Source organism: Mizuhopecten yessoensis, unplaced genomic scaffold (assembly GCF_002113885.1).
Source record: "Mizuhopecten yessoensis strain PY_sf001 unplaced genomic scaffold, ASM211388v2 scaffold4511, whole genome shotgun sequence".
NCBI lineage: Eukaryota > Metazoa > Mollusca > Bivalvia > Pectinida > Pectinidae > Mizuhopecten > Mizuhopecten yessoensis.
The window spans coordinates 187,348-213,224 of record NW_018405583.1 but is presented as its reverse complement, the minus strand read 5'-3'; the positions used below and the strand labels follow the sequence as shown (position 1 = coordinate 213,224).

At 34.8% G+C, this 25,877-nt stretch overlaps 1 protein-coding gene across 2 annotated transcripts; it reads right to left on the bottom strand.

Moving 5' to 3' along the window:
- Nucleotides 1-9,276: 9,276 nt before the first annotated feature.
- Nucleotides 9,277-22,964, bottom strand: LOC110449148. Of its 2 annotated transcripts, none has more exons than XM_021495800.1 (11): nt 22,882-22,964; nt 18,367-18,456; nt 16,490-16,594; nt 16,009-16,132; nt 14,942-15,292; nt 13,883-14,218; nt 13,051-13,365; nt 11,819-12,175; nt 10,571-10,722; nt 10,044-10,212; nt 9,277-9,694 (listed from the first exon to the last, which is right to left on the bottom strand). In XM_021495800.1, exons 1-11 carry the CDS (start codon nt 22,897-22,899, stop codon nt 9,528-9,530), a joined length of 2,184 nt encoding a protein of 727 aa, XP_021351475.1. In that variant the 5' UTR covers nt 22,900-22,964; the 3' UTR covers nt 9,277-9,527. The 2 variants fall into 2 exon arrangements, with proteins under 2 accessions (XP_021351475.1, XP_021351476.1); XM_021495801.1 differs by lacking the exon at nt 22,882-22,964 and adding an exon at nt 22,779-22,868.
- Between the last annotated feature and the right edge of the window lie 2,913 nt (nt 22,965-25,877).

The following is a 25,877-nucleotide window of genomic DNA, read 5'->3' as shown; positions in this document are numbered from 1 at the left end:
TGTTACTCACTTAAATTATGTCAAACGATCAAAATGTCAAATGTAAACATTGAAAACTGTATTCAGGTTCAAGTCTCTTCAAAATGTTTCCAAATCTTCGGCAAAATAAGATTTGTTCATGAATTTATAACAAGAACAAGTAATTAAGCTTGAGCACAAAATCCATGCTTGAGCATGAGAACGGTTTCATGAATACGGGCCAAGGTGAAATATTTCAGTTGGATAACACTTTCTAGTTAGCATCAGATCCGCGCTATCGCAAGGAAGCAATTTCACCATCATATCCTGCCTCCAGCATGTGTAAACCCATGCACGCATACATTACACACATGGAGGTAATTCGTCAAATAACCGTAGCTTTTGACAGAGTGTTTAATCCTATACAACCGAAAATAAACCCCACAATATAGTATTATAGTTTTTCTTTGCGAAATGAAGGTTGGGAAGTTAAACAAATAAATTTGGATCCCATGAACACCAATATTAAAACCAAATTTTGTAATAAGAACAATTCGAACATTTTGTCAACAAATAGAAATAAATGATTAAAGTGAAAATTTATCATCTAGGATTTTTGCTGTTACAAATGGAGAGTTATAAATGCTAAAATGATTTTTAAAAACTAAAGGTACACTGTATGTTTAACTAATATGAATTATTCATGATTTACGACGTCATCCAGGACAGATTCACAAGTGTGGTTTTTTTCAACGTACGATCTCTGTGTACAGATACTCAATTACATCATTATAAACAAATTAAAGTCACATCATATTAGTCAAGTTAATAACGTAAAGGATAAGTAGCTTGATTGTGATGAATACAAATATCAAATATCAAATAAATACCCTGCTTTTTTCACTTGCAGTACATCCTGGAAGCAGTAAATCAGTTATATTCATAATGAAGTTAGAACATTAAAAATAAATCCATTATAAACGATAATTTTATTGCAAATTTATTTAAGAAAAACTAACTTTGTAGCAGCATACATGTTTTTTCACACATTTACTGTGTTGCTACTTAACGTTTCTAATTGCAAATTCAGGTGGTAATGCACTTGCCTCTCACCAAGGGTGAATATGAAAACCAAGTAGCCACCTTGAAAAGGAAAGAAAAGTGACTTGGAGAGGTAATGAAAATCAATATTTACTATTCAAGCAATTATTATGAGAAGTATGTTTTGTTAATAACTACCTACCTTTAATGAAGATCACGGACTATGTTTTAGTTACATTTTTTTTATCGGGGTCACTTGTTAAAAGCAGTAAAAGATTAAAGGTTGCTACAGCTTTATATGAAAAAATATGTTTTTTGTAGGAAAACAGAAATGGCTTTCCATATAATAGAAATTATCGATATATGTGACGCTATGGATGTATTTACGCATAGGTTATTGTTACATTATGTTTACTTTACAAGAGGTTGATCACAATATATATAAGCATAGTCTCGAAGTACATGAATAAACAGCTATATCCAGAAACTAAATCAGAGGCTAAATAAAGCTGTGTCGCATAAGCACGAACGAAAATTATTTTAATTACAAGGTTATAAAAAAAACAAAATAAAATTGTGGAGCAATGCTTATAAATAAATAATGTATCCGATGGATACCATCTCACTACTTAAACAGTAACTATTAATTGGAACTTTTTTATGGCATGACTAAATTATCATTTCTGAATAGAAAATCACAAAGCTCTTATTAAAATATCTATATTTTGCCATACACTTTAAATATACATGGTATTCAACGGCAAAACATGGAATTTTCTCTATAATGATATGGTTTCTTCTTCTTAAAATATATACAGCACACTTTATCGTAACTGTGCATCAAATGTGCGAATATCTCTGTACAGGCTTATATAGCGTACCTATAGAGTGGAACTAGGTGAGAAAGATTTCACATGTTTCGAGGTAAAATCTATGAACGACTGTTCAGGTTTCCCCGTTCCATAGCTTACCTATAGCAGTGGAACTATGTGAATAAGGTTTCACATGTTTCAAGGTAAAACCTCTGCACGACTGTTCAAGTTTCCCCGTTCTATAGCTTACCTATATAAGTGGAACTTTGTGAGTAAGGTTTCACATGTTTTGAGGTAAAACCTCTGAACGGCTTTCGAAGGTTTTCCAATTCCATAGCCTACTTATAGAAATTGATCTAGATGAGCAAGGTTTCACATGTTTCGAGATGACATGTTCACATGTCCTTGTTTATACAGATTTCACTGTATATTAAACAGTATACAAAACTTCAAAATATATTTTCTTTTAATGATAATGAGAAAAAGAGAAAATCGAGAAAACGCTATCCACATTGTCCTAAGCAGTCTTTTGGATCCGGGTAGATAAGACTCTGGCCAGCTGGACAATTGTTCACTGCTTCAATACGACCAGCAGAGTTACACGCAATGAACAGGCCGAAGACGGACGGGTGTACGACGTTACACGATGCAAAGTTGGTACAATAGAAATCTGAAATAAAGAATAAACATAACAAGAGGCCCAGAGAGCCTGTATCGCTCACCTGTTTCTTTTGTTACATGAAACTTACTTGTAGGTAACTTCAGACCAAATATTTAGAACACAAGACATTTTAACATCATCTTTTAAACGGTTCTTGAGATATTGTTGTTTGAAATTTGAAATTCTAATTACAATTTTAAAGCTCTTAACCCACGTTGACCTTTGACTCCGGCTAGCAATTAAACTTGACCTTAGACCTCATTACTGCAATAAAGAAAAACATTTCACACAGCTGGTCGACATAACATACCCAAGTAGCATGACTGTAGTCCAAATAGTTCTCAGGATATTGTTGTCTGAACATTTTAACATATCTGACATCTGTGATCTTGAAACTAGGTCAAGGTCATTTTAATGAGGAAACTTAATAGCACTCAATCCCATCTACCTACTGGTCAAATGTCGTGACCCTAGGTCCTCCAGTTCTTCAGAATAAGTCGTTCAAAAGAAGAAAAGAAAAAAAATGACAACGTTTGTAATATATCCTTTTTTATACCAAATTGGATGTATTGTCCAAAGTATAGTCACGAAATTCATCATAAGTGTGATACACAATAATGCGTTACAATCAGTCTCGCCTTCTAGTACATTAAAACTCTTAGATATAGTATAATTTCTTGGCGTTGTCTCTCCAATTGGAACAAACGATACGGCTGCATTGATGTTCTTGTTGTTCATATCAGAGGTCACTGGTGTGTAAGACCAACCGATCTTAAACGCTTGTGCATTCCTGATGTCAACATCAGACACCTAATATCAGGCAAATTTGACAGTAAGAACACTGTTATAAATATCAAATTATGAATAGAATAAGCATAAGTTAGCAGTTATACGTCAAAATGTATAACGAAGCACTTGGTGTAGATTTTTTTTTCTTTTCTTTTTTTCTGTACAATAAATATCTGAATAAGGTTTACTTTAGTTTCTCAAAACAAAAACAAATATGAAAATGCAAATGTTTTTTTTTTTTTATTATAAAAAGCGGCTTATAATAGAATTCGCAAGTATCTGTCATTTTTGTTGCTAAAAATATTACGTAGCAGCAGACCATTGAATTTGATGTTAACATCTTGTATCGAATGGGATACGGAGGAAAAAGTTCAGTATATTTATTTTGATTAGTTTTGTGTGTTTGCGTTTTACGTCCTATTGACCGCAATGGTCATTTTCGGACGTGCCAGATGATATTTTGATGACTATGTGCACTTTGTAAGACATTTTCCACTAACGTATGAAATAGAGAAGTAAAACTAGGTATCTATCTGTCACTTTGTTTGCCGAAAGAGGAACACCGTCCTTCATTGCAGTGAGATTATTCACAGCACAACCCATGAATCCCTTGAATTCAATTTCTAAATTTCTTCCGGCTATCACGGGAGCGTCCGTCAAAGAATGAGTGTACAGGATATCTGGGACTTATAAAAATAAATAATGTCTATATAAATAATATGTCAATAGGAATCGACTGCTACTACATTTACCTTTATACATAACTCAACCTTTAAGATGTCAGACATTCTCAGAAAAGAAACCAAGTCAAGTTTAATGTCGTTCTCTGTCTGTAAGTATTTTCAGTCCATCTTGTTATTAAAAAAATATATCCAGTGTTTGAAAAGGAGAAAACTTAACAAATGAAGCATCACAGAAATTGTGTTGGCGAAGTAACACAATGGATGACATTTCACATCCTTCAAGAAAGAGATACAGAGACTAGTACCCTGTTGTACATTTGTAAAGCGTGCAGCCTGAAACTGCAGACTACTTATTTGCATAGTGTTGTGTGCAGCTCTCAGATTTTATGTGAATACAGGACGCACACCAGCCCCCTATCACATGGCATGCCTACATCAAAAGTGCTATTGGGGCAATACAATGCAAAATCTTGTATTGCATAGCATGGAAACAGGCAATGTCAATATAGTAAGGTTAAACAGATAGGTAATAAAATACTTGAAGACTAACCTGTGATGTTTACATGCATGGTTTTAGTTGATGACCCACATGGTGAGCTGAGAGTAATGGCGTAGTCATCACCATCTGTACAGCCTACTCCTTTAAATCGGTTGATATCCACCCTCATCACACCATACTCCTGGGTAAATTGCATTGATAAATTCTGTTCTTTGTGTTCCGTATTAAATGAGATTGGAAACGGTGGTAACGTTGTTATACCGTTATCTACCGACCTTGTTTGATCCACGAGAACTTGTTCGACGTCATGACCAGGGCACCATGAGCAGATTATTTGAAGTTGTTGGTATGGTGAAGTGTTCTAGTCACAAAACCCTACCAAACTTCCAGAAACGCAAAGCATTCGTTTTTTGCCATCGTTTTGCAATATTTTATTCCTCAAGGTCCACTATATTTATGCTGGGGATCGGTTGATTGTGGGATATATTATCAATGGATTGCGCAACAAAAGATGTGACGTTTTCCGAGCCGATACCCTCTGAAAAGAGCACTGTGCGATATGTTCAATTTGTCGATTCGACATCAAAAATATGTTATGGCTTCATATTTCCAATAAAAATAATGATAAAACATAAGTTAGTAACCAAGCAAGATACATTTGTCATTGGTACGAGGTTATAAGAATGAAACATTTCTTAAAATATTCAGAATGCAGTGTCCGGGAATATTTGAAATATTAATTCGTCAATAAATTAATTACTTTCTATGTTTGTCTATAAACGTCTCATTAAAAATGTATACTTTTAACAGAAATATTCATATTTATCAATTTCAATTTTATACATCTATACCGTCCTTTTATATTTAATGTACCATGCGTGGCATTGTTCATTTCTATATGTCATTTGGTAACAAAACAATGTTACATTCTATGATATAAATAGTTTCGGTGCAAACCCGTCCAAAGCCAAAGTTGAAACTCTGACCAATTTTCCGCGAAATTTTTCTCTTTGTTTTTTAAGAAATAGCACTATCTATGAAAATATCCCTTAATTACTGATATATTAAAAAAGGGGAAGCAAAGGAAACTCTGGATACAGACAGACAGACAGACAGACAGACAGACAGACAGACATTCTTTATTTCCTCCTTTAGGAGATTTCATATGTCAAAACAGTTTTACAAAATGTGTCTTAATTTATATATAAACATAGTTTTGAGAAGTAAATGTATTAAATAATGACGTATTTGACATTCATATAACTGCATTATATAATTCATCATACAAAATGTTCACTACAATACCTATTCCTCGTACATCTTTTACATATATACGTATACACTTATATATATATCAATAGGTTAATTATAGAAAACTCTCCATCTCACATACCATTCCTTTGATATTTCCAGCCATATTTATCATTAGTGTTTCCCACTCTATATCAGTCAAGTACACATGTGAATGCTCGCCAAGTAAAAAGCTGCACTGGTCTTCAATGCTTAGTTCTGAAAACTGTACATATGACAATACTTCTATAGCATTTACAACACCATCCATCATTTTATCACGGCTTAAGTATAAACCTGGACATTCTAATATAAAATGCAACACAATATCTTTACTTGTTTTCTCACATATCTTACATATAACCAATTCATTCTCACAAGATATTGAGTATTTAAATAACTCTACTAGATCCCATACATGTTGTTGAGAAATTTGTTTAGTGCTTAGTTGCAATATTGGATTTATTCCCGGATCACTATGGATAGCAGCATATCTCTTATGTTCATCACGTGTATTTAGTTTATCTGTCCACCTTATATAATAAAAATCATATATAAATCTATTAATGAAACGTTTCCAGCATAACATCGGTGGTACGAATATATTTAGAACATAGTCATTGATAAATGACTCTATATTAAATTTAACCATTATGTTATATATATCAGGCAGAAATCCTATTTGAGTAGTTGATGAACTACCATACATAAATTGGCATAGTCTAATAATAAAAAGTGTTTTCCATAAAAATTTTGGACCACCTAAACACAATTTGTTCCAAAATAATAGTTTCCTTCTCTCCACTTCGCTCCACATATCAAATGACCCTAAACACTGAGCAGTCACTGCTGTGGAGGAAGTTTTAGGAAGACCAATACAACGTCTACATGCATATCTCTGTGTACGTTCCAACTCTTCTACAGCTTGCTTAGTATATGAATTCCAAAGCTCACAACCATACAACATACTTGAATATACAACACTTTTAATAATATTAAAACTTAATACAGGGTTCAGCCCATTGGGGTGAATACCAATACTTAAAAGTGAATTTAGGTTAGTCCTTCCTTTCACACAAGCATCAAAAATACTACTGCTTGATTGTAGGTTATGGGTAAACGTTATCCCAGCGTACGTTTTCTGTGATGTCATTGGAATTATATCGGAACCAATTTTACATTGTATAGGCCCACATTCTTCTGACATCACACGTCGACGTGGGGATTGAAATATTACTAGAGAGCTCTTTGTGGAGTTATAGTTGAGACGCCAACGAGTAGAGTATGTATATACTATATCTAATTCTTTTTGAAGTAGCCCTATAGAGGCTGACAATACTAATGTGTCGTCCGCTAATAACACGCATGGTACGTGTATATCTTTTATCGTGTATATCCTTTATCGTAAGTCCAAGACCTCGATTGTCTAACTCACTAGCAAGGTCGTCTATCATAACGTCTATAAAGTATGTCACTGCCAAACTTTGTATACTGTAGTATATTTTATCATATCGGATATAATGTTAATAATGAAATAAGATATCGATCACTTTTCGTAAATTTAATTATAACCTCGAAAAGTGATATTTAAACAACAAATCAAGCATATTCTTTCCAGAATTATGATGATCAGGGAGAAATGAAGCGAACGAGCCATGAGTGATATCAAATTTTGATTCTTAAGGTATCAGAAGAAAATGGAATAAAACAAAAAAGTTTTGTTACTCTGCACTTTACAACAATAAAACACGAGAACAATGTTTATACATGTACAATAAACATTGTATTTAATTAAGAGATCCCAACGCCACTGCCAAAAACTAACTTTTCATTTTAAAACTTGTTTTCTTGTATGACTTTATGTAGCTTGCTTAATTATTTGTAAAAGTTTTGCCCTCGTATAGTGATTTTTCTTTCGTCAACTCTGTGGTTCTGTCTTGACTTAACTTCAGCTGGCTACAGGTCAATGAATGACAACACGTTTTATAAAGTTCTACAATTTATTATGTACCAAACGAAACAGTGAAGTAAATTAAACATAATGAATAGATATACACAATGGTACAGCACGTCAACCACTCGACCGGTCCATACTAAAACAGTATACCGTGTAACATATGTCCTCTCAAAAATGTCCACGCGGTAGGCTATCCCACCTTGGAAAATAAGTTTAAACACACCCCGATAATATATTACAACATGCCTACAACGGGAAAATAACCATCCCAAATTAACACCGAGATAATTCTACCCAAACATGCCTACAATGGGAAAATACCACCCAGCCCGGAATAATTTTGAGGTCTAAGGCCGAAATATACTCCTACATACCTGCCAGACTGATTTACAATACCAAAAACACCCAGCTATATAGCCAAATTTTAATTGTATGCCTTGAAATGCACGTGCCATGTAGTATTTGAAATACACGTGCAATGTAGTATTTGAACTCGATACTGACCCATACCTGAGCGTAGAGTGCGGTACAGGTAAGGTAACATATCCTAAAAATATTAACCAATCATAAACGTCTAAATAATATACCGGAAGGGAATCCCCAACGGGAATACCCCAGGTACACGCACTCCGTTACACGAAACGTAAATACGGAAATATATACAACAAGTAAGTGTTCAAAACCTAATCCTTTTACATTTTTATAAAAAGAAAGCCATACATTTTGGAACTCTCATGATAAATGATAAAGGTGAAATAAGCAAAAACATTCAACAACAGTTTTCCCAGTACAAAAATACCCAAAGGGTCAGACCAGGATATCGAACCCTTGACCTCAGGTCATTATATTTTAGTCCTAACCAACTTTACTACCTACTCAACCAACATACTGTACCCTGTTTAACTTGAACTACCAATATCTAAACCAATGCTAAGGGAAAGTGATATCATGCAATAAACGCAACACTTCTCATGTGTTTTGCCTTTTGTTTTGAGTGCATTAGGTAAGGGATCCCTCGTGTATTTCATTTTAAGTATTTATATTAATTTGACAACTCAAAATATTATTATATGCTTGTCAACACGATTGTCATTAAGGGAAGATGGATGGGTCGAAATATGATTGGTCAATTTCGTGTAGTAAAACAATGACGAGTTTACAATAAATGTACATTCATAAAAAAATATAAATCACTAATCGAAAGTAGTATTTACTTACATATATACATTGAACATTTTTACAACTATGGAAACTTTAACCACAAATAAATAAATACATAAAGTTTTCAGAAGAAAATATATCTGTAACTGGATTTCATTAACAAGATATATAAGGCATTCTATCTCAACTGTGCCCAAAAAGTAATAATATATGTGTACGTGTTTGTTCTTTCCGAAGCCTACTCATAGAATCGATGTATTTTGGGATCTAGAGGAGTACATTATTTTAAGGGTTCTAGATGTATTAGTTAAGATATATTACACGCTATATTCGACTTGAACACTAAACAAAACTGAAATTTCAGCTTCAATATCAGAAACACACAAGTAGCACATTCAGCTAAGCATTAAGTGAAAGAAGTGCTCTTGATTTTTGATTTAACAACAACAACAAAATTTAAAAACAAACATTCAATTCAAATCACTATATTTCATGTGTCCTAGGCAGTTGGCTGGATCTGGAAATAATCCAGGTTGACAATTGTGCTCAATATATATGGTACCGCTAGCGTTCCACAAAAATATAGGGTATGGTTAAACGGGTGAATAACGTTAAAAAAACAACCTAAAATAATAATACTGCGAAAAGTGGTCACTCGGATAAAAACACATGTACGTTATCCACATTGTCCTAAGCAGTTGTTTGGATCCGGGTAGATAAGACTCATGCCAGCTGGACATTTGTTCACTGCTTGAATAAGACTAGCAGAGTTACACGCAATGTACAGGCCGAAGACGGACGGGTGTGCGACGTTACACGATGCAAAGTTATCACAATAGGAATCTGAAATAAACAAAACAACACTTTAGAATACTGTTGGTATTAGATCGCTTGAAAGATGCCGCATTTGTTTCCATCATCTGTACAGTAGAAGTACATAGAAGTTAAAGCTTTCTGAAATCTGATCCGATTTCAATATCAGATATTTATATCTAAAGAATAAATATAATAAAATAAAAAATGGTACAACTGTAACTGTATCATAGAGAATACATTTAAGGATGTTTTTAAGGACAATTTTAGTAATATATACAATGTGTTTATAGGAAATTAAAATATTGTCCCAAGTATAGTACCAAAATCATTATTGGTGTGATTCACAAGAGTGTCGAAGTAGTATAACCAGTCTCACCTTCTAATACATCAAACCTCTTAGATTCAGTGTAACTACGAGTTGTATCTCCCAGTGGAAGAAATGACACGGATGCATTGATAACTGTGGTATGTAAGGCAAGGTCCACCGGTTTATATGACCAAACGATCTTGAACGCTAGTGCATCCCTGATGTCCTCGTCAGCAACCTAAAAATTAGTAATCTATGCTGTGAGGACAATGATAATGAGTATTTGTTCTGTAAATTACAATGCGTAACAAAATGCATATCGAAACATTCTTTTAATAAAATTCGTTAGGAACTGCATGTTTCTATACCTATTTACAATAGTGATTTAAAAGGATATTGAAAATACAAATTTGTTACGGTTGTGTAACCGTGTATCGTAAGCCGTGACACAGAATTAACTATAATATGTAATTATCGACAGACATTTTGTACCGTATACGTGACAATAGGACTAGTGAAGTTTGCTATTTCGATGACAACGTAAACCTTTTCAAATATGCCAAACGAACGAATTTCGTAGGGGGAAATAGCCTTACCGTCACTGCGCTCGCCAGAAGTGAAACACCGTCCTGCTTTGCAATGACATTAGACACAGAACAACCCATGAATCCCTTGAATTCAACATCTAGATCTCTTCCGGCTATCACAGGAGTGTCGGTCATGGAATACGTATACAGACTTTGGGGGACTGAATACAAATTAGTATACAAATCAATGTATCTCACAAAATATGGAAATGGAAATGGAATAAATTGTTCGTATCCGCCAAAACGTAAAATCTTTTCATCTTAATTTTAATTAACGCTTATTTGATTCACATATTCTAATAAATATCAATCAATCAATTTTTATGAATGGTTATATCAATCACCAGGAGAAAGATAATGACGTCACGCCAGGTAACATCGCTTCACTCGCGAATTATACTTTCCTAAAAAGTTGACCATTTGGCTGGAAGTAATGAAACCTATAGCAATTGAGAAAGACACCTTGATAAAGTTATCAGAGACATGTTTGCTTTAAAAGATTTCATATACAAATATCTATAATCATGTTTTATTTTTTAAATTTTAAATTTAAATTGATATTAAACCATAGCACCAACACAATAGAGACGACCATGCAACGTTACTCGGGGGAATACAAAACAATATAGCAAACGACAGTATGAATTCCTAAAAACAAAAACCCGACAATGCCATGTTTCCGGAAGGGTAAGTGTGTCCTTATCAGCATGTGATACTTGAGACTATTATCAAACCCAGAGAGTATATCATTTTCCATTAAAAACGAACGTAATAGGTTGTCGATTAGGAATAAAGAAAGATAATGTCTTCATCTCACGTTGAAGATGGCATGACTAAATTGTTGATGAATTCATACACATGGTCACATGTAACGCACGTGTATATGTGTGGGTCACCATACAAAAACTAATGTTAAATGCGATGTTTGCTAAAGAATAACATGTCTGTTATTACCTGTATAAAACATTATGTAATTTGCTGTCTGAACACCGTGTTTGAAAATCAATGACGAAAAAAAACGCCGACGTGAACAGACATTAGCAAAGTGATACATATCATCAAATATCTGGAGCTATATTTGAGTTATACTTCTCCAGTTTTGCCTGTAGATTGCAATTGATAACATGTTGTTCGGACCCAGGTATATGATATAATCTTCCCTATAACACTATTCTCAGTGATCCAACTTTTCATAATACGGACTGTATTGTTACAGTGAGATTAAATAGGTGTGGAATAATACACTGTAATACTTACTTGTGATGTTAACATGTATGTTTCTGTTTGACGACTCTCCTGGTGAGCGGAGAGTTATGGAGTAATCGCCTCCATAGTTACAGCCAACTCCTTTTAATCGGGTGATATCCACTCGCATCACACCATACTGCTGGGTAAATTGTATTGTCAAATTCTGCTCTTTATGTGCCGTTTTAGAATCCACAAAAAATGTGATTGGGAACGATGGTAGCATTGTTCCAACGCCATTTTCCGTCTTGGTATGGTTCACGAGAACTTCTTCGACGTCATGACCAGGACACCATGCGCAAAATAGTATAAAGTTGTTTTCAGCGTGAAGTGATTTAGTCTCAGATCCGGGACAACTTGGTGGCACCGCTGACACAGAAAACATTATATTGGGTGACAATACATCTTTAATACATTGTGACTTTATGTTTGTATTAAATGTTTTCATTCATTTTACTTGGTAATAAACCATTTATTGTTTAACAACGTAACACAAAACAATTTTTCTTTATGTAAAACACCATGATATAAAGAGAATGACATGAACGAGTAATACAATGACACACTCGTTGAAAACGTTTTAAATGTGGTTACTCGTCGCCATACTTGTTGTTAAAATAAGTATATTAATGAAATAAATGACACAAACGAGCTTCAAGTGCGAAGTTTAACCGCGTGTTCCTAGATGTGTGTCTGAACGATGTATATAACATTTTTAGGGTCTACGTAAGCGTCATTCAAACAAAGCACTACGTCATCAAATGTGATAATGAAAGGGAATTTACGTATCGCTTAGAGTTGTGAGTAGTATTAATTTCTAATGCAGTACCAACTACGTGCAAAATATGACATATTTAAACGTATTTAATCCCATTAAAATGGCTTCAGTATTTGAGTGTTATTTTTCCTATGTAAATATACATTAAACATGATTTACATGTAACGCTGAAAACATTATTAACAAATAAATATTAAAAATATGTTTATCAAACACAATTTTATATCATTTTTTTTCGGTAGTCAGGCGGTGCTGTTAAAGCTTACTTGCCTTCCCCAAATTTGACCGCATTTCGACTCCTGATCAAGAGTGCAAATGTATGTTATCGCCGACTCAACCAGAAATATTTTCCTTGGTACTCAAGTTAAGTCCAACATGTAGACCCAGTTCAACCAAAGTGATTAATATAAGATAATAAAACATATGATGTTTTCCACACGCTAATTTAAAGAAATTAATTATTTACCTGATGTTACCTCGATTTCGATATTGGTGCGCGAGCCGTCTGAATAGTTTAAGGTCATATGTCCTTTGTCGCCGCAGTGGACCTCCGCTATAGTAATATTGATTTCCATAATGTGTGCATTTTTCATGGCAGTAAACGTAAGGCGACCATTGAGGGCTTTCCCGCTTCCTTCGCCGTAAATGGTCAGCAACGTTGACCAGTCACCAAAGTAGTAACTCTTCCTCTCCAGAGCGATATTCATATCTCCATTTATTCTCTTCTTGCAGTTGATGTACCCAGGCTCGCCGATCGCGAAGGATACCAAAGTGCAATAATCTGATGTAACAATTGCAAAAAATCATTAATATATAATACTTACACTGAATTAATGAACACCTGTTCCTAATATATACATATGTTTATAATGCCTTTACTTAAACCCAAACATTTCCATTCTTCTTGCAGTTGAGGTATCCGGGCTCACCTATCGTGAACTGAAGGTCTGGCAATAATCTAATGTGACAATTGGTTAAATGAATAAATATATATACCTCTGCCTACTGCAAAATCCTTTTTTTTTAAATAAACATAAACAGCCTCCATATTGGTTGAATGAAGGACAGCATTCTTCGTATCTGGTTATTTATCAGCTCAATTTGCAGGATTGTGTAAAGATTTACATAATATCTGCCCAGCAGGGCCGGAGAGTTTTCAAAATAAAATTGAAAAACAGCATATTGAATACCATGCTTGTAATGTTACATGGTCAATTTTTGAAAGAAAATATGGAAATTACTTCATTTAAGGTTGAAGTGATAACAGTTTGTGAAATAGTGCTATTCCTATGACTTACTTAATAGGTCTGCGCTTTTAGTGTCCATTTGTCCAGCCTTGGCTAGTTGGTGCACCCCGTCATTTGGCTTCAGGGAACATATGACTTCATCTTTTGACATCCAGATGTCTGCGTCGATATCCGTTGTACATACAACCTCTCCTCCTTTATAAATATTGAACGAGTAAGAACAAGACGCGTCATGAATAAATAAAGTATCTTCTCCCTTTTTTAGTTCCGGTACGAGAACACCGTGGCGACATCCCGTTTGCATTGAACATGAGAGGTGTACGGATTTGTTGACGCCATTTTCTTTCAAGTACGGTTGAGCAGATACACGTACATCATCCAAATTGCCTGACAACGATATGAATTAAACATGTTATAGAAATTGTCAATAAAGATAGAGACACTTATAATAACCCGTAGAAATGTACATGTTTAATCTACGCTATTTCATATTGTAAACTTTGTAAAAACTCCGCTAACGGTATAGTACAGTACATCGCTTAAACATCGCAAAATCTACATTTTCACAGTATGTTTTGAGGAAAGGCTTTAAATATCACACAAGCATATATAATAAAACATATCTAGCTGTAATTTCTTATTACAACAAACACGATCGATTTTTTTAAACTAAGTCAGTAACAGGTGTGTTCAATACCATTCCAAATGTATATTATTTAATGTGTTAAATGGCGATATTCAAGAATAATGAAATATATAAGGAAATTTGTTATTATTATGATGCTATTTCATCATGAAGGTAATCAATAAAGTAAGTTCAATTATAAAATTCAAGATATGTATATACATATCTTTTTTCGCTCTGTCAAGCTTTAACTTAATTGTGCTTGCGCTACACGAAGTTAAAATTTCACTCTACATTAATAAGTTCATCTATACAGTTGAGCATACAACATTAACATATCATAATGCACAGTAATGATACATACTGTATTAAAGCCGTCCTTTGCCCATCTATATCGAACGGTTCGAGCTTCGTGACATCGCTTGAATTAACACTTTATATATGTATAAATTAAGACAAATCTATATTTATATATATATACTCACCCAGATAAGTAAGTGAGAACGTTTGGTAGTATACAAGGCCTTCTAAATTGTTGAGGTACTCAAATAAATACGTTCCTTGTGTGTTACAAGTCAAATTTCCAAGAAGTGGTGACACTGTTAGTTTTTCTGTAACAGTTGACCATCTGATAGTCCATAGCCCGGCCAAAGTGATATTGAAGGAATCAGACAGACGTAGACTTGAATTAAATGTTGTCTTATTGCCAGGAAAGTACAACCTCACTTTAGAAATGTCAAAGATAACACTTGCTGCGAGGCTTGAACAGTCGGACTGCGCAGAAGTGGAAGCATTTAGGGTTATGGTTCCAGCACAGAATGGCAATGGTTCTGAACCTATAGTTCCCGGAAGTATTGAGTAAAACTTTGACAAACAAATAATGCATAAAAACACAGTAAGAATAAAAATAGTAATCGTTGTTATGACTTATAAACTGATTCATTGATAAATTAATACATGTTCAGTCTCATAAGCATTTACTATACATCAACCTAAATAGAAATATGTGTAAAATATAAAAAGAAATGGAAAACTGATCTGATATATCAGAAGATTGTACATAGGAAAGTCTCAGTCGCTTTGTAAAAACTAATTATTTTCCTCAAATGCTTTTAAAATATCAGTTTTTCAAAAAGTGTTTTACTAATTCAAAAAACATTTTATGAGTTATAAAAAAAGAGAAAAATGAATTATTTTTTTAAACAATACATTTAAGTTGAAATCAACGCACATGCAATGTCTCTTCAATTTTTTTAAGTTCTCTTCATCATCAAAATAGTTACTAAAAATGTAACGAAAGGAAATACCTCTTTACAATATAGTACATGTTTACCGTATTCCGTCTTTGCGTATTGCAGAGTTATCTTCTTTTGTGAGCAGGTATTGCTTGTTACGTCATTTGTTTGTGAAAGTAACGTCATCAATTTTTGAGAAAACGACGTTCTCACACAAACCAATGATGTAACAATCAATACATGTACCTGCCCACAAGAGAAGATAACCTGTTAGGTTAAAAACAGATATTATTTTCCTAAAAATATACAATGTATACCTCTAGGAGGTGGATGATTGGTCGGTTCCGGTAAATATATTATCCCGAGGATGACAAGGACAGTCACTGCTGAAATCATTGTTATAATGCTGACAAGGAACCATGCTCTTCGAGAGGAATTGTTCTGAAAAAGATAAGAAAAATGGGCGTAACAACATCAGCTCGACATCAATCGTTACAGGGTCATTGTTTGAGAAATTGATTGAGATATTATATTTATCTCATCAACACAATTAAACGGGATATTGTCCAAACAAAATACATTCGTTATCCCTCACTACAAAGATTTGTGTAGCTTTATTCAACATGAGGCTATTTGAAAAGAAGAAAAAAATAGGAATATTTGATTGGTATTTTTCCCAATAAAAATATAATTGAAAAATACTATAACTCTTTGATGAATCCATTAACATTCAGGAGACGATTGCATTCTAATGTAATTAAATAAGTTATTAAAAATATTATTTTCCTGAACACCGACCTTGGCATTTCCGTCCTTCTGACCGATCTGTTCATCTGATATGAACATGCGCCTGCCTCTGTCTGTCATCTCGATTTGTTCGGCGGAGGCTGCCCCACTAAAATGCTGCACATAATGCAAAAGAGTATGGTTCAAATTAATACGTATTTTAGCATAACAGTACCGTTAGTAAGTTACATTAAATACAGCGGCATATGCTTTACTTACAAGTCGTAATAATGATACGTAAGACATACAAATGTACAACTAATGCTTACTTGCTAAACCCCTTATGACTTTTAAACTTCGTATGTAGATATTACCAATCAAATATGTGTTAAAAATTAATCATCTTAGTATATAAAGATACGTAAGACAAACAAATGTACAACTAATGCTTACTTGCTAAACCCCTTATGACTTATAAACTTCATATGTAGATATTACCAATTAAATATATGTTAAAATTAATCATCATAGTATATAAAGATACGTAAGACATACAAATGTACAACTAATGCTTACTTGCTAAACCCCTTATGGCTTATAAACTTCGTATGTAGATATTATCAATTAAATATATGTTAAAATTAATCATCATAGTATATAATTGTGTATAATTGTTTATAGCATATCACTTATTGTTACGGGTTATAAAGACTGATAAATCTTATAAACAAATAAATAAGTAATATTATACCACGACCAATCACCCCAGTTATACGGTATTTCACTGCTTGATTGAATGAGGCGACTAACGTAGGTTTCTATTTCTGTGTCAAATGCTGCGAACGCATTGACCAGAGCAATATCGACCTTTTGTCAACAGTTGCAGCATTTGGGACCTTTCCCCCTTTTTCTACCTTTTCTGTACTGAGATAACTAATCGTTTTTTATCCATCCTACCTCATATCTTTCAACCGGTCCAGTTATTCGTGACACTAACCGAAGAAAATCTTATCTAAATTGACTTTGAGATTACAAACTTAGTTACACCTTCGCAATGACTACTCCTCAAACTATATTTTTATTGTGTGAGTTCTTAAATTATGGGACGATTCGGCGAGCGTAATAAACTGAAACAACAATAGTTATAAATATGTGCTATGCAAATCTTTCAAAATCTCACAACCTGAGAAACCTATTTCAGTGGGAAAGACAACTATCGTATACCGGGAAACATTCGCCCTGTCAAATGTTCGCCTGTCGCCGTTGAAATCAATTTTAACCCAATGCTAACTTCGCTGTTGCATTTACTTACTGTACATATAATATTTTTTTCAATATACATATTAATGTTTACTATATATATAATAATGTTGACTATATATATAATAATGTTGACTATATATATAATAATGCTTACTATATATATAATAATGCTTACTATATATATAATGATGTTTACTTGTCCACACTGTTGGAATTACTTCTTTGCCTCATATAATGATGTTTACTATACATATAAGTATGTTTACTATATTAATATAATGATGTTTACTATACATATAATGATGATTTCTATATATATAATAATGTATACTATATATATGATGTTTTCTATGTATATAATAATGTTTAATTTTCACTGTAATGAAAAATTCTCTCTCATTACGAAAAGCGAAAATGCAAAAGTAAGCCGACAGTGAATACTTCACGGTATGGAGCATTTTGTCAACATGTTTGTGGGCATTTAAATTTAAAACAACCTTTTTGTGAGAATATAATGAAATTACCACGTGATGGTAAATGTATTAAAATAACATTTTGTTTGTAGCAACATGTCTAAATGCATCAGTGTGAAAGTATCTTTTATGTAAATATCAGCTTACTCTATCCCTCGACATGTCTCTATCTCATACTGGACAACGATGGTCCGACTTAGACCTATTACATACCAGTGACGCCATATCAGAAGAGGAGCTGTTGTTAAGGTTTGTGTAGGAGTTAGCATATGACACACCTCTTAGAAAGGAAAAATTATTGTCCTGAAATATAAGAAAAAAAATCACAAAAAATGACAATGACATATAAATACGCATGCGTTATTGCAGCTTTGATATGTCCCAGGTCGACTGACATATGAAATATACAATTGCGTCACACCGCTGAACAGGTAAATACTTGTAATACAAATCGCTCACTCAGTCCTAGTTGAAAATAGAATAAGTCAATGAAACCACCAGAGCATATATAACTCATTATATGAATATGTAAGTGCTTAGCTGGTTCTGGACAAATACAAACATATGCGCTTTGGAAGGTATGCAAATCTACACAGTAAACAGTAATCTAGGATACACGTTGTTTTGATTTGTCAAGGCACGCTCTAGCTTATTTCATTTAATTGTGAATTAAGATTTATAGATACTGGCATGAGATATTTGTCGGTATTGTAGTTTGCGTCTCTGTGCTTTTAAACATTCGTTGATGCAAACTTTTCCTGCAACTTAACACCTGTGGGTTTGAGTTCAGTATTTGCATTTCGCGTATACATGGTTCAAGTATATCTATAAAAGCTGATAACTTCAATACATAATTTCATATCGTTGAGTTTGATACAGCTTGACTTCATATATCTAAAAGTACAAATGTACCTGAACAGGTTGTTTACCTGGTTATCGAATTGCTTATAGCTACAGTATTTGTAACGTGACAGACTGTATTCAGTGCACTTCAATGTAGATTCCATTGAATACTATGAACTTGAAAGTAAAACCAAAAACAAACATACAAACAAACAAAAAATAAACAACAAAAGAACACCGAAATGTCAACAAAATCTTATTTGAACTCCAAATAGATAAAACTAGGACAAGGTATGAACAAAGGAAACACGAAGACAAAAAGGGAATGAGACCATGTGTTCTGAAAGAGTAAACAGTGTCTGTTTCTTTGATGTGAATCTAACTCGAATAAAGTAATGTCACGTGATCACATCGAGAGCTCGAGTAATGACAACAAAACCACAAGTCATCCTAATGAGTATAATAAAATAAATCGACCATTTATATAACACAAATAAACAGCATATTTCCTTTTCAGATCTTGAAGGAGACTATAGACCTTGGCCTGTGCACTAAAAACAGACTGTCACGTTACATTGGCTTGTGTTGTAAGTTTGTCTAGATTTGCTTTAATACTATGATCTATGATCATACATTTGTATGGTCAGGTTGCGTAAAGATCAGAACAAAGTCTTACCTGGAGTAGCTCATGGACAGAGATCTTTACACACTAGACTAGGTAAGATGTATGTATAGTTAGTTAAAATGGGATAAATGTGATATGGCCCAAGGAAGTTCGATTTCGTGTGGCTAGTTATACAGTGTTAATAGTGATTAAATAAGATATTTTGTGATGTTAGCACAGTATTTAGCCTTACAACTGGGATTAGCTGTAATATGATGTTTCTTTTTATTTCAGAATATTTTATTGTACATATCTTAAGTATAATCGGAATTGCGCAACAGGCATATCCTTTACAAGTCCTTTTCTTCATGCACTGTATACCTGTTCACTGTTCCTAATTCTGACAGACATCATTCATGATACCGCACCACACAGCTTTTGCTTAGCGTATTGTGTTAAGAATGAAAGGAAATAAATGCATCCTAAATGAAAGACCAGGGAGAGACCGTGACTGGGCAAATTAAAGGTATTGACGTGCATAGGCCGTTTGTCGGATTGACAACTTGTGTTGGCGTTCATAAATTTAATAACATTTATAATCTGTTAACCTACCTGCGTTTCTGTGTTAACGTTGATATAACCTGCATATTAGTGACGTCAAAGATATTATTGTGTAAGTCCAATTAGAATGCTTTCAATTTGAAATAATTTGTTTTACCTAACCACACCGGTTCTACTTAAGCAGCCATTCAAATATTTTATAGTCATATCTTCTTAATATTTGTCGGACACGACATGCTTCTTATTAGAAAAAAAACACATTTATGTTTCGTTATGAACAGCGTACATAACAACATATCATATCAACGAGTGTCTAAAATGACAAATTACATCGATAACACAATAAATGCTGAAATGGTGATTATTTTGTTTGATATCTTCCATTAATTAAGAACATACAGATTTACAGAGAAATCGAGGTTACACAATGAGTGGTTGTTGAATATGGTATTTATTTCACTCGAGTTAGTTAATTTTCAAAAGTAAAAAAAGACACCAGCTTTAGCTAGTGTCTTTCTGTAACTTTTGAAAATTAACTAACGAGATTGAAATAAATACCATACTCAACAACTACGAGTCGTGTGATCTGTTTCTACCACAATCTCAGTCGGAAACAGCTGGAGTATTTCCTGATTTGAATAGCATACACAAATTGTGTTGACAAGACTTGCGTAGTGATTTGACCCATATGTAAAAAGTAACTCATTAATATTCAAAAAAACTAATCGCTGTCTATGTCCAAAACCGTAGCCTGGGACGTTTCTTCGTGATGTTCTATGGTTGACGTTTATAGCGAGGGTTCCGCCATAGACAGACCCTCCAAATATTAATAACTGGACATGGGGAAAACGGAATATTTTTCGACACTGTTATAGATTTTGTTTGTGTTTCACAGAGACATATATTATGTCTCTAGGGTTCACAACCTGGACACGCGAGGGTATGGCGTCGAAACGATATAGAGCGTCTGTAGCAATTTTGCCTGAAACTGTTGCCTTAATAACCCCTTTTTCCTATCGCATAACCTCACAAAAGTCACCAACATTTGCTGGATGTTGACGGCAGACGAAGTTAACAAAACAGCACGCTGCAAAAAGCGCGTGAAAAAGTCGTCCGGTCAAACTTCATCTATTAGACCAATCAAAACTACGGAAGGTCATATACCACGTGTGGTGTGTAACCCATATCTATTCAACAGTCTGCATGTTTATAAAATGGTCTGAGAATGGAAAAACGCAGCGTATTGTGGTAGAAACGAAGAACCCCCCTAGTTGTAATGTAAATACTTGGTTTTAGGAAAATGAGCGGTATACATGTTATGTATTAAGGTAAAGCTAATGTTCAGCTATGTGGTTAAGTGCACTAGGGGACAAAACTAATACTTCAATTGATATATCGGTTTTGATAATTCATAAAGTCAATATTGCGTCGAAGTTGTATCACTTGCATGTCTATTTTTAACTGCATGTGCTTTTTCTCAATCGTTTAGTAACTCTATAAGCATTAATTTGTTTCGACGGTGGACTCCCAAATAATGAGATCTTATCAAAACTTTCTGAGGCAGCCTTTTATCATCAACAGTTACCAAGGTATTCGAACTCAAAATAGATAAAGTAGGGCAAAATATGAACAAACAAAAGACTTCCAAGAGTGGTGTCACAATCAAGAAAGAGGAAGTTCCACATATGGTACATCTTAGTAATAAGCCTTCATTGTTTGTCAAGTAGTAGGTAAGATCGCGGAAAGCGGCTGAGGTAGGTGTGATAGAACAACTCAGTCAAAACATTCCTATTATTTAACCATCTCACCACTGCAGACCATAATGGACTTATCCAGATCAATACATGGTAGAGTTTACTAAAGTTACATAGTGAATTGGTTAAGACAGTAACTCGTAGATATATCTGAGAGTGAAAATGAGGGACTAGTCAAGTTGTGTTTGTTACCTGTCCAGATAAGATCATCGTTATATTCATCCCGAAGTGGAAACGCAAAGGCGCCAGAATAACCCATATTTTGTTTTCACGGGAATGAAGTGTGCACGATAGCTTCGCCACCAAGCTAAACACAGTTACTGTCACCTAGAAACTCATCATTTTCATGACTTCACCCTTATTTTTTTCACTTTTGCTTTTGGTACGAAATTTGGTCCGAAATAGTGTAGAACCAGTTGTTGATATCTTCGTTTGCATTTATTGGGAAGAAGGCTTCAAGAGAGTAAAATATGTCTCTTCGATAAATTATGAAACTAATGTATTTTAAAGTGAGAAAACGTTTATAATTTTGATTAAAAACATCTTTTCAACTTTTTAACATCCAATATTCCACTTCTGAAGTATACAGTGTCACACTACGACTGTAACTTTGATCAAATGGTGCTAAGAATGGAGGGGAACCGTGCTTACAACGGTATCATTTATAGTGCCACCTCACTTGAATGCTACAGCACAGATATCGCACCATCCTCCCATACCATTTTATATTCCACCAGGGTTGTTGGAGTTGTGTGAGCCGGTGTGGAGGACCGGGGTGTGAACCACTCGACCAATCCGCCCACGTCAAATTGCTATTAAATCCATAACATTAAAACAAACAAAATCCAATGCACAACACCTACCTTACCGAAGCACCCATACTATACTTTCTATATCCACACTATGTAAACTGCACTGCGTATACATTTCGTCGTACCAGAGGGACTGTGACATACGGCTACTTACTATTGTAAGGTCTGACATAGTCCCCACGCCGTACCTAACGTTAGAATGAAATAGTCTTCATATGCTTACAGCACCGCATTCACCTAAACAAGGAAGTGAAAAACAATTTGACGAGTATGTTTGCTTGGTTTTACCAATCAATTTTAAACCAGTTATTCTCATGTATATGTGCTTTAAATTAAGATTCCATAACTCATTCAATATCTTACACGTGATTAGTTTCTCGATCAATAGATACCCTCTTCGTGTAGTAGACAGGTATTCATAACTCTAAACAGAAGTGTTTAACCAGCTAACATAAAACGGTATTCAGTATCGATTTATGGTGCGCTTGTCACTGCATACAATATGTTTTATAATGTACAGTATATTGTAAAATCCATTTGGAATTTATTGAGTGCGCTGTCATGCAGTAACCTATTCAATATTTCATCTTTGTGAAGATCAGACATTGACTACTCCTTAGTATATAGCTCGGTCGTTATTGAATCAACTAGACTACATGTATAGATGGCATGTTTAAAGTTTAATGAGGAACGTTACATTAGTCTCCAACACTGATCCCATAAAAACAAAAGATGCATCAAAAAGATATTGTAATGTCATAATACATCTTAATAACAACTTTTAACAAAATCGAACAATACTGTAAACGTACTTATTTTAGCGAATTTAAATTTTAGCGCATTATCGAATTGGTTTAGATTAACACATTGATGGATTGCCGCACCACGAAAATATGCGATAAAAACAATATACCTAGGACTTACTGCTAAGTATGTACCTTTCCAGAATATAAATTTCGACCAACCAAATGACAGCGGCAATTTTTCCCAATTAAGGAATACTAATTGCAGTAAAGTGCCATTATATTCCCACATGTCAAATTTGAGCAAATTCAAACAATAATTAAATCAGTGTATTTTTTCTCATTTTACCAAAAATGTTTTAAAGAAGTTTTCTCAGAAATCACCCGGCAGGAAATAATAAAGTTTTACAATGTAGATATGTATGTGTAATGTGTAGATCTCATATTTTCCCGATCAGACTGCACACATTTTTTGCTTCGGCCTGTCATAGACATACCGAGACAGCAGTTAAAATAGCATGTACTCCAAGGTTAGGCTTTATGTTGCACTCTGTTTTATTTCAAATACATTGTCGATCACTACTACACAAGTAATTTAGGGGAATTTGTAACAGTTCCTACTATAATAACAGATAATATTCTTAGTATTTTGTTTTCGCCAGAAGGTTTCCGAATGTTCCCCTTGAAGTTAGATATAGATCAAAGGTATGGTTAGCCTACCCTCCCTCTATCCGTTTTTGTTTGTTTGTTTGTTTGTCTGTTTGTTTGTTTTGGGTATGACGTGACCAAGTAGACGAAGCGTTTGAGTGGGGGTAGCAAATCAATTTTAGTTCTTCAATGTCCTCCTAGCAGAAGTAAATCCCTGATTCTGTAGTAGACGCCCTCACCAGTCGGCCCCTGATTCTGCAGTAGAGGCCTCACCAGTCGAATCCTGAATCTGCAGTAGAGGCCCTCACCAGTCGAATCCTGATTCTGCAGTACAGGCCCTCACCAGTCGGCCCCTGATTCTGCAGTAGAGGCCCTCACCAGTCGAATCCTGATTCTGCAGTAGAGGCCCTCACCAGGCGGCCCCTGATTCTGTAGTAGACGCCCTCACCAGTCGGCCCCTGATTCTGTAGTAGACGCCCTCACCAGTCGAACCCAAATTCTGCAGTAGACGCCCTCACCAGTCGGCCCCTGATTCTGTAGTAGACGCCCTCACCGGTCGAACCCAAATTCTGCAGTAGACGCCCTCACCAGTCGAACCCTGATTCTGCAGTAGACCCCCTCACCAGTCGAACCCTGATTCTGCAGTAGACGCCCTGACCAGTCGAACCCTGATTCTGCAGTAGACGCCCTCACCAGTCGGCCCCTGATTCTGTAGTAGACGCCCTCACCAGTCGAACCCTAATTCTGCAGTAGACGCCCTCACCAGTCGGCCCCTGAATCTGCAGTATAGGTCCTCACCAGTCGGCCCCTGATTCTGTAGTAGACGCCCACACCAGTCGAACCCTGATTCTGCAGTAGACGCCCTCACCAGTCGAATCTTAGTTACAACATGAAGTTGGATACAGGAGGTCTATTCTGTCCTCAAACCTGCAGGGGCACATCCGGGTAATCAAAGGTCAACGAGTGGGGTTTGTAGAAGAGAAAGGAATGATTTTAAATTATATATCATTTTGGTTACTTTCGTATAAAAAAAACCCACATGCTTTCATAGTGACAAATAGTAAAAGGGAAAAGTAGTAAAACTGCTAATTTGTTGCGACAAGTTGTATCAACCTGGCTGCAACCGCGAATAAGTATATCAGATAACGGTAGAGTTTTGGGGTCGGTTACATCCTCCCTTCTGCATAACTTTCAATCCGGGAATATGAACTGAGAATATCTCAAATATGGTAAAATTCTTTAGATTCAAGATAAAAAAATATTTTGAAACGAAATTGTCTTTATTATAAAAGCCTTTCCTCTAATTATATCAATAATAATAATCAAATACAACATTTGATATTGCGCCCTATCTAGCTAACATAAGCTACTCTAAAGTGCTTTACAGTAACATAGATATACAATTAATATAACTATACATACATTAATCAACACAATTTTGAGGAATTCGCAGGAGCTGGCTTATCAGGCGCTCTAGTCCTATACCACCTGGCTAATATCTCCCTATGTGTGTATGCCTGTGTGTGTGCTGGATATGTAATGTGTTCTGTTTGTTGTGGGATCAGATAATGCAACATCAACCCACGCTTTCTCTGAATATCCATGCGTACGACGACTTCGGGGATCAATTTCCGTCCGCCTGCGTAGAAGGCCGGGGTGTTAACGACTCGACCAATCCACCCATAACCGATCACCAATGATTGTCATAGCACACCGTTTATCTATCGTGCCCACAAATGTGCACAAACTTTAATCGCCC

What these genes read in the sequence shown, in the direction of transcription:
- LOC110449148 (XM_021495800.1), bottom strand. An exon ending in CTTCTGATATGGCGTCACTG is followed by an intron (nt 16,595 to 18,366) that starts GTATGTAATAGG and finishes CATTATGTGCAG; the next exon opens with CATTTTAGTGGGGCAGCCTC. An exon ending in CATACATGTTAACATCACAA is followed by an intron (nt 10,723 to 11,818) that starts GTAAGTATTACA and finishes ATTTGTATTCAG; the next exon opens with TCCCCCAAAGTCTGTATACG.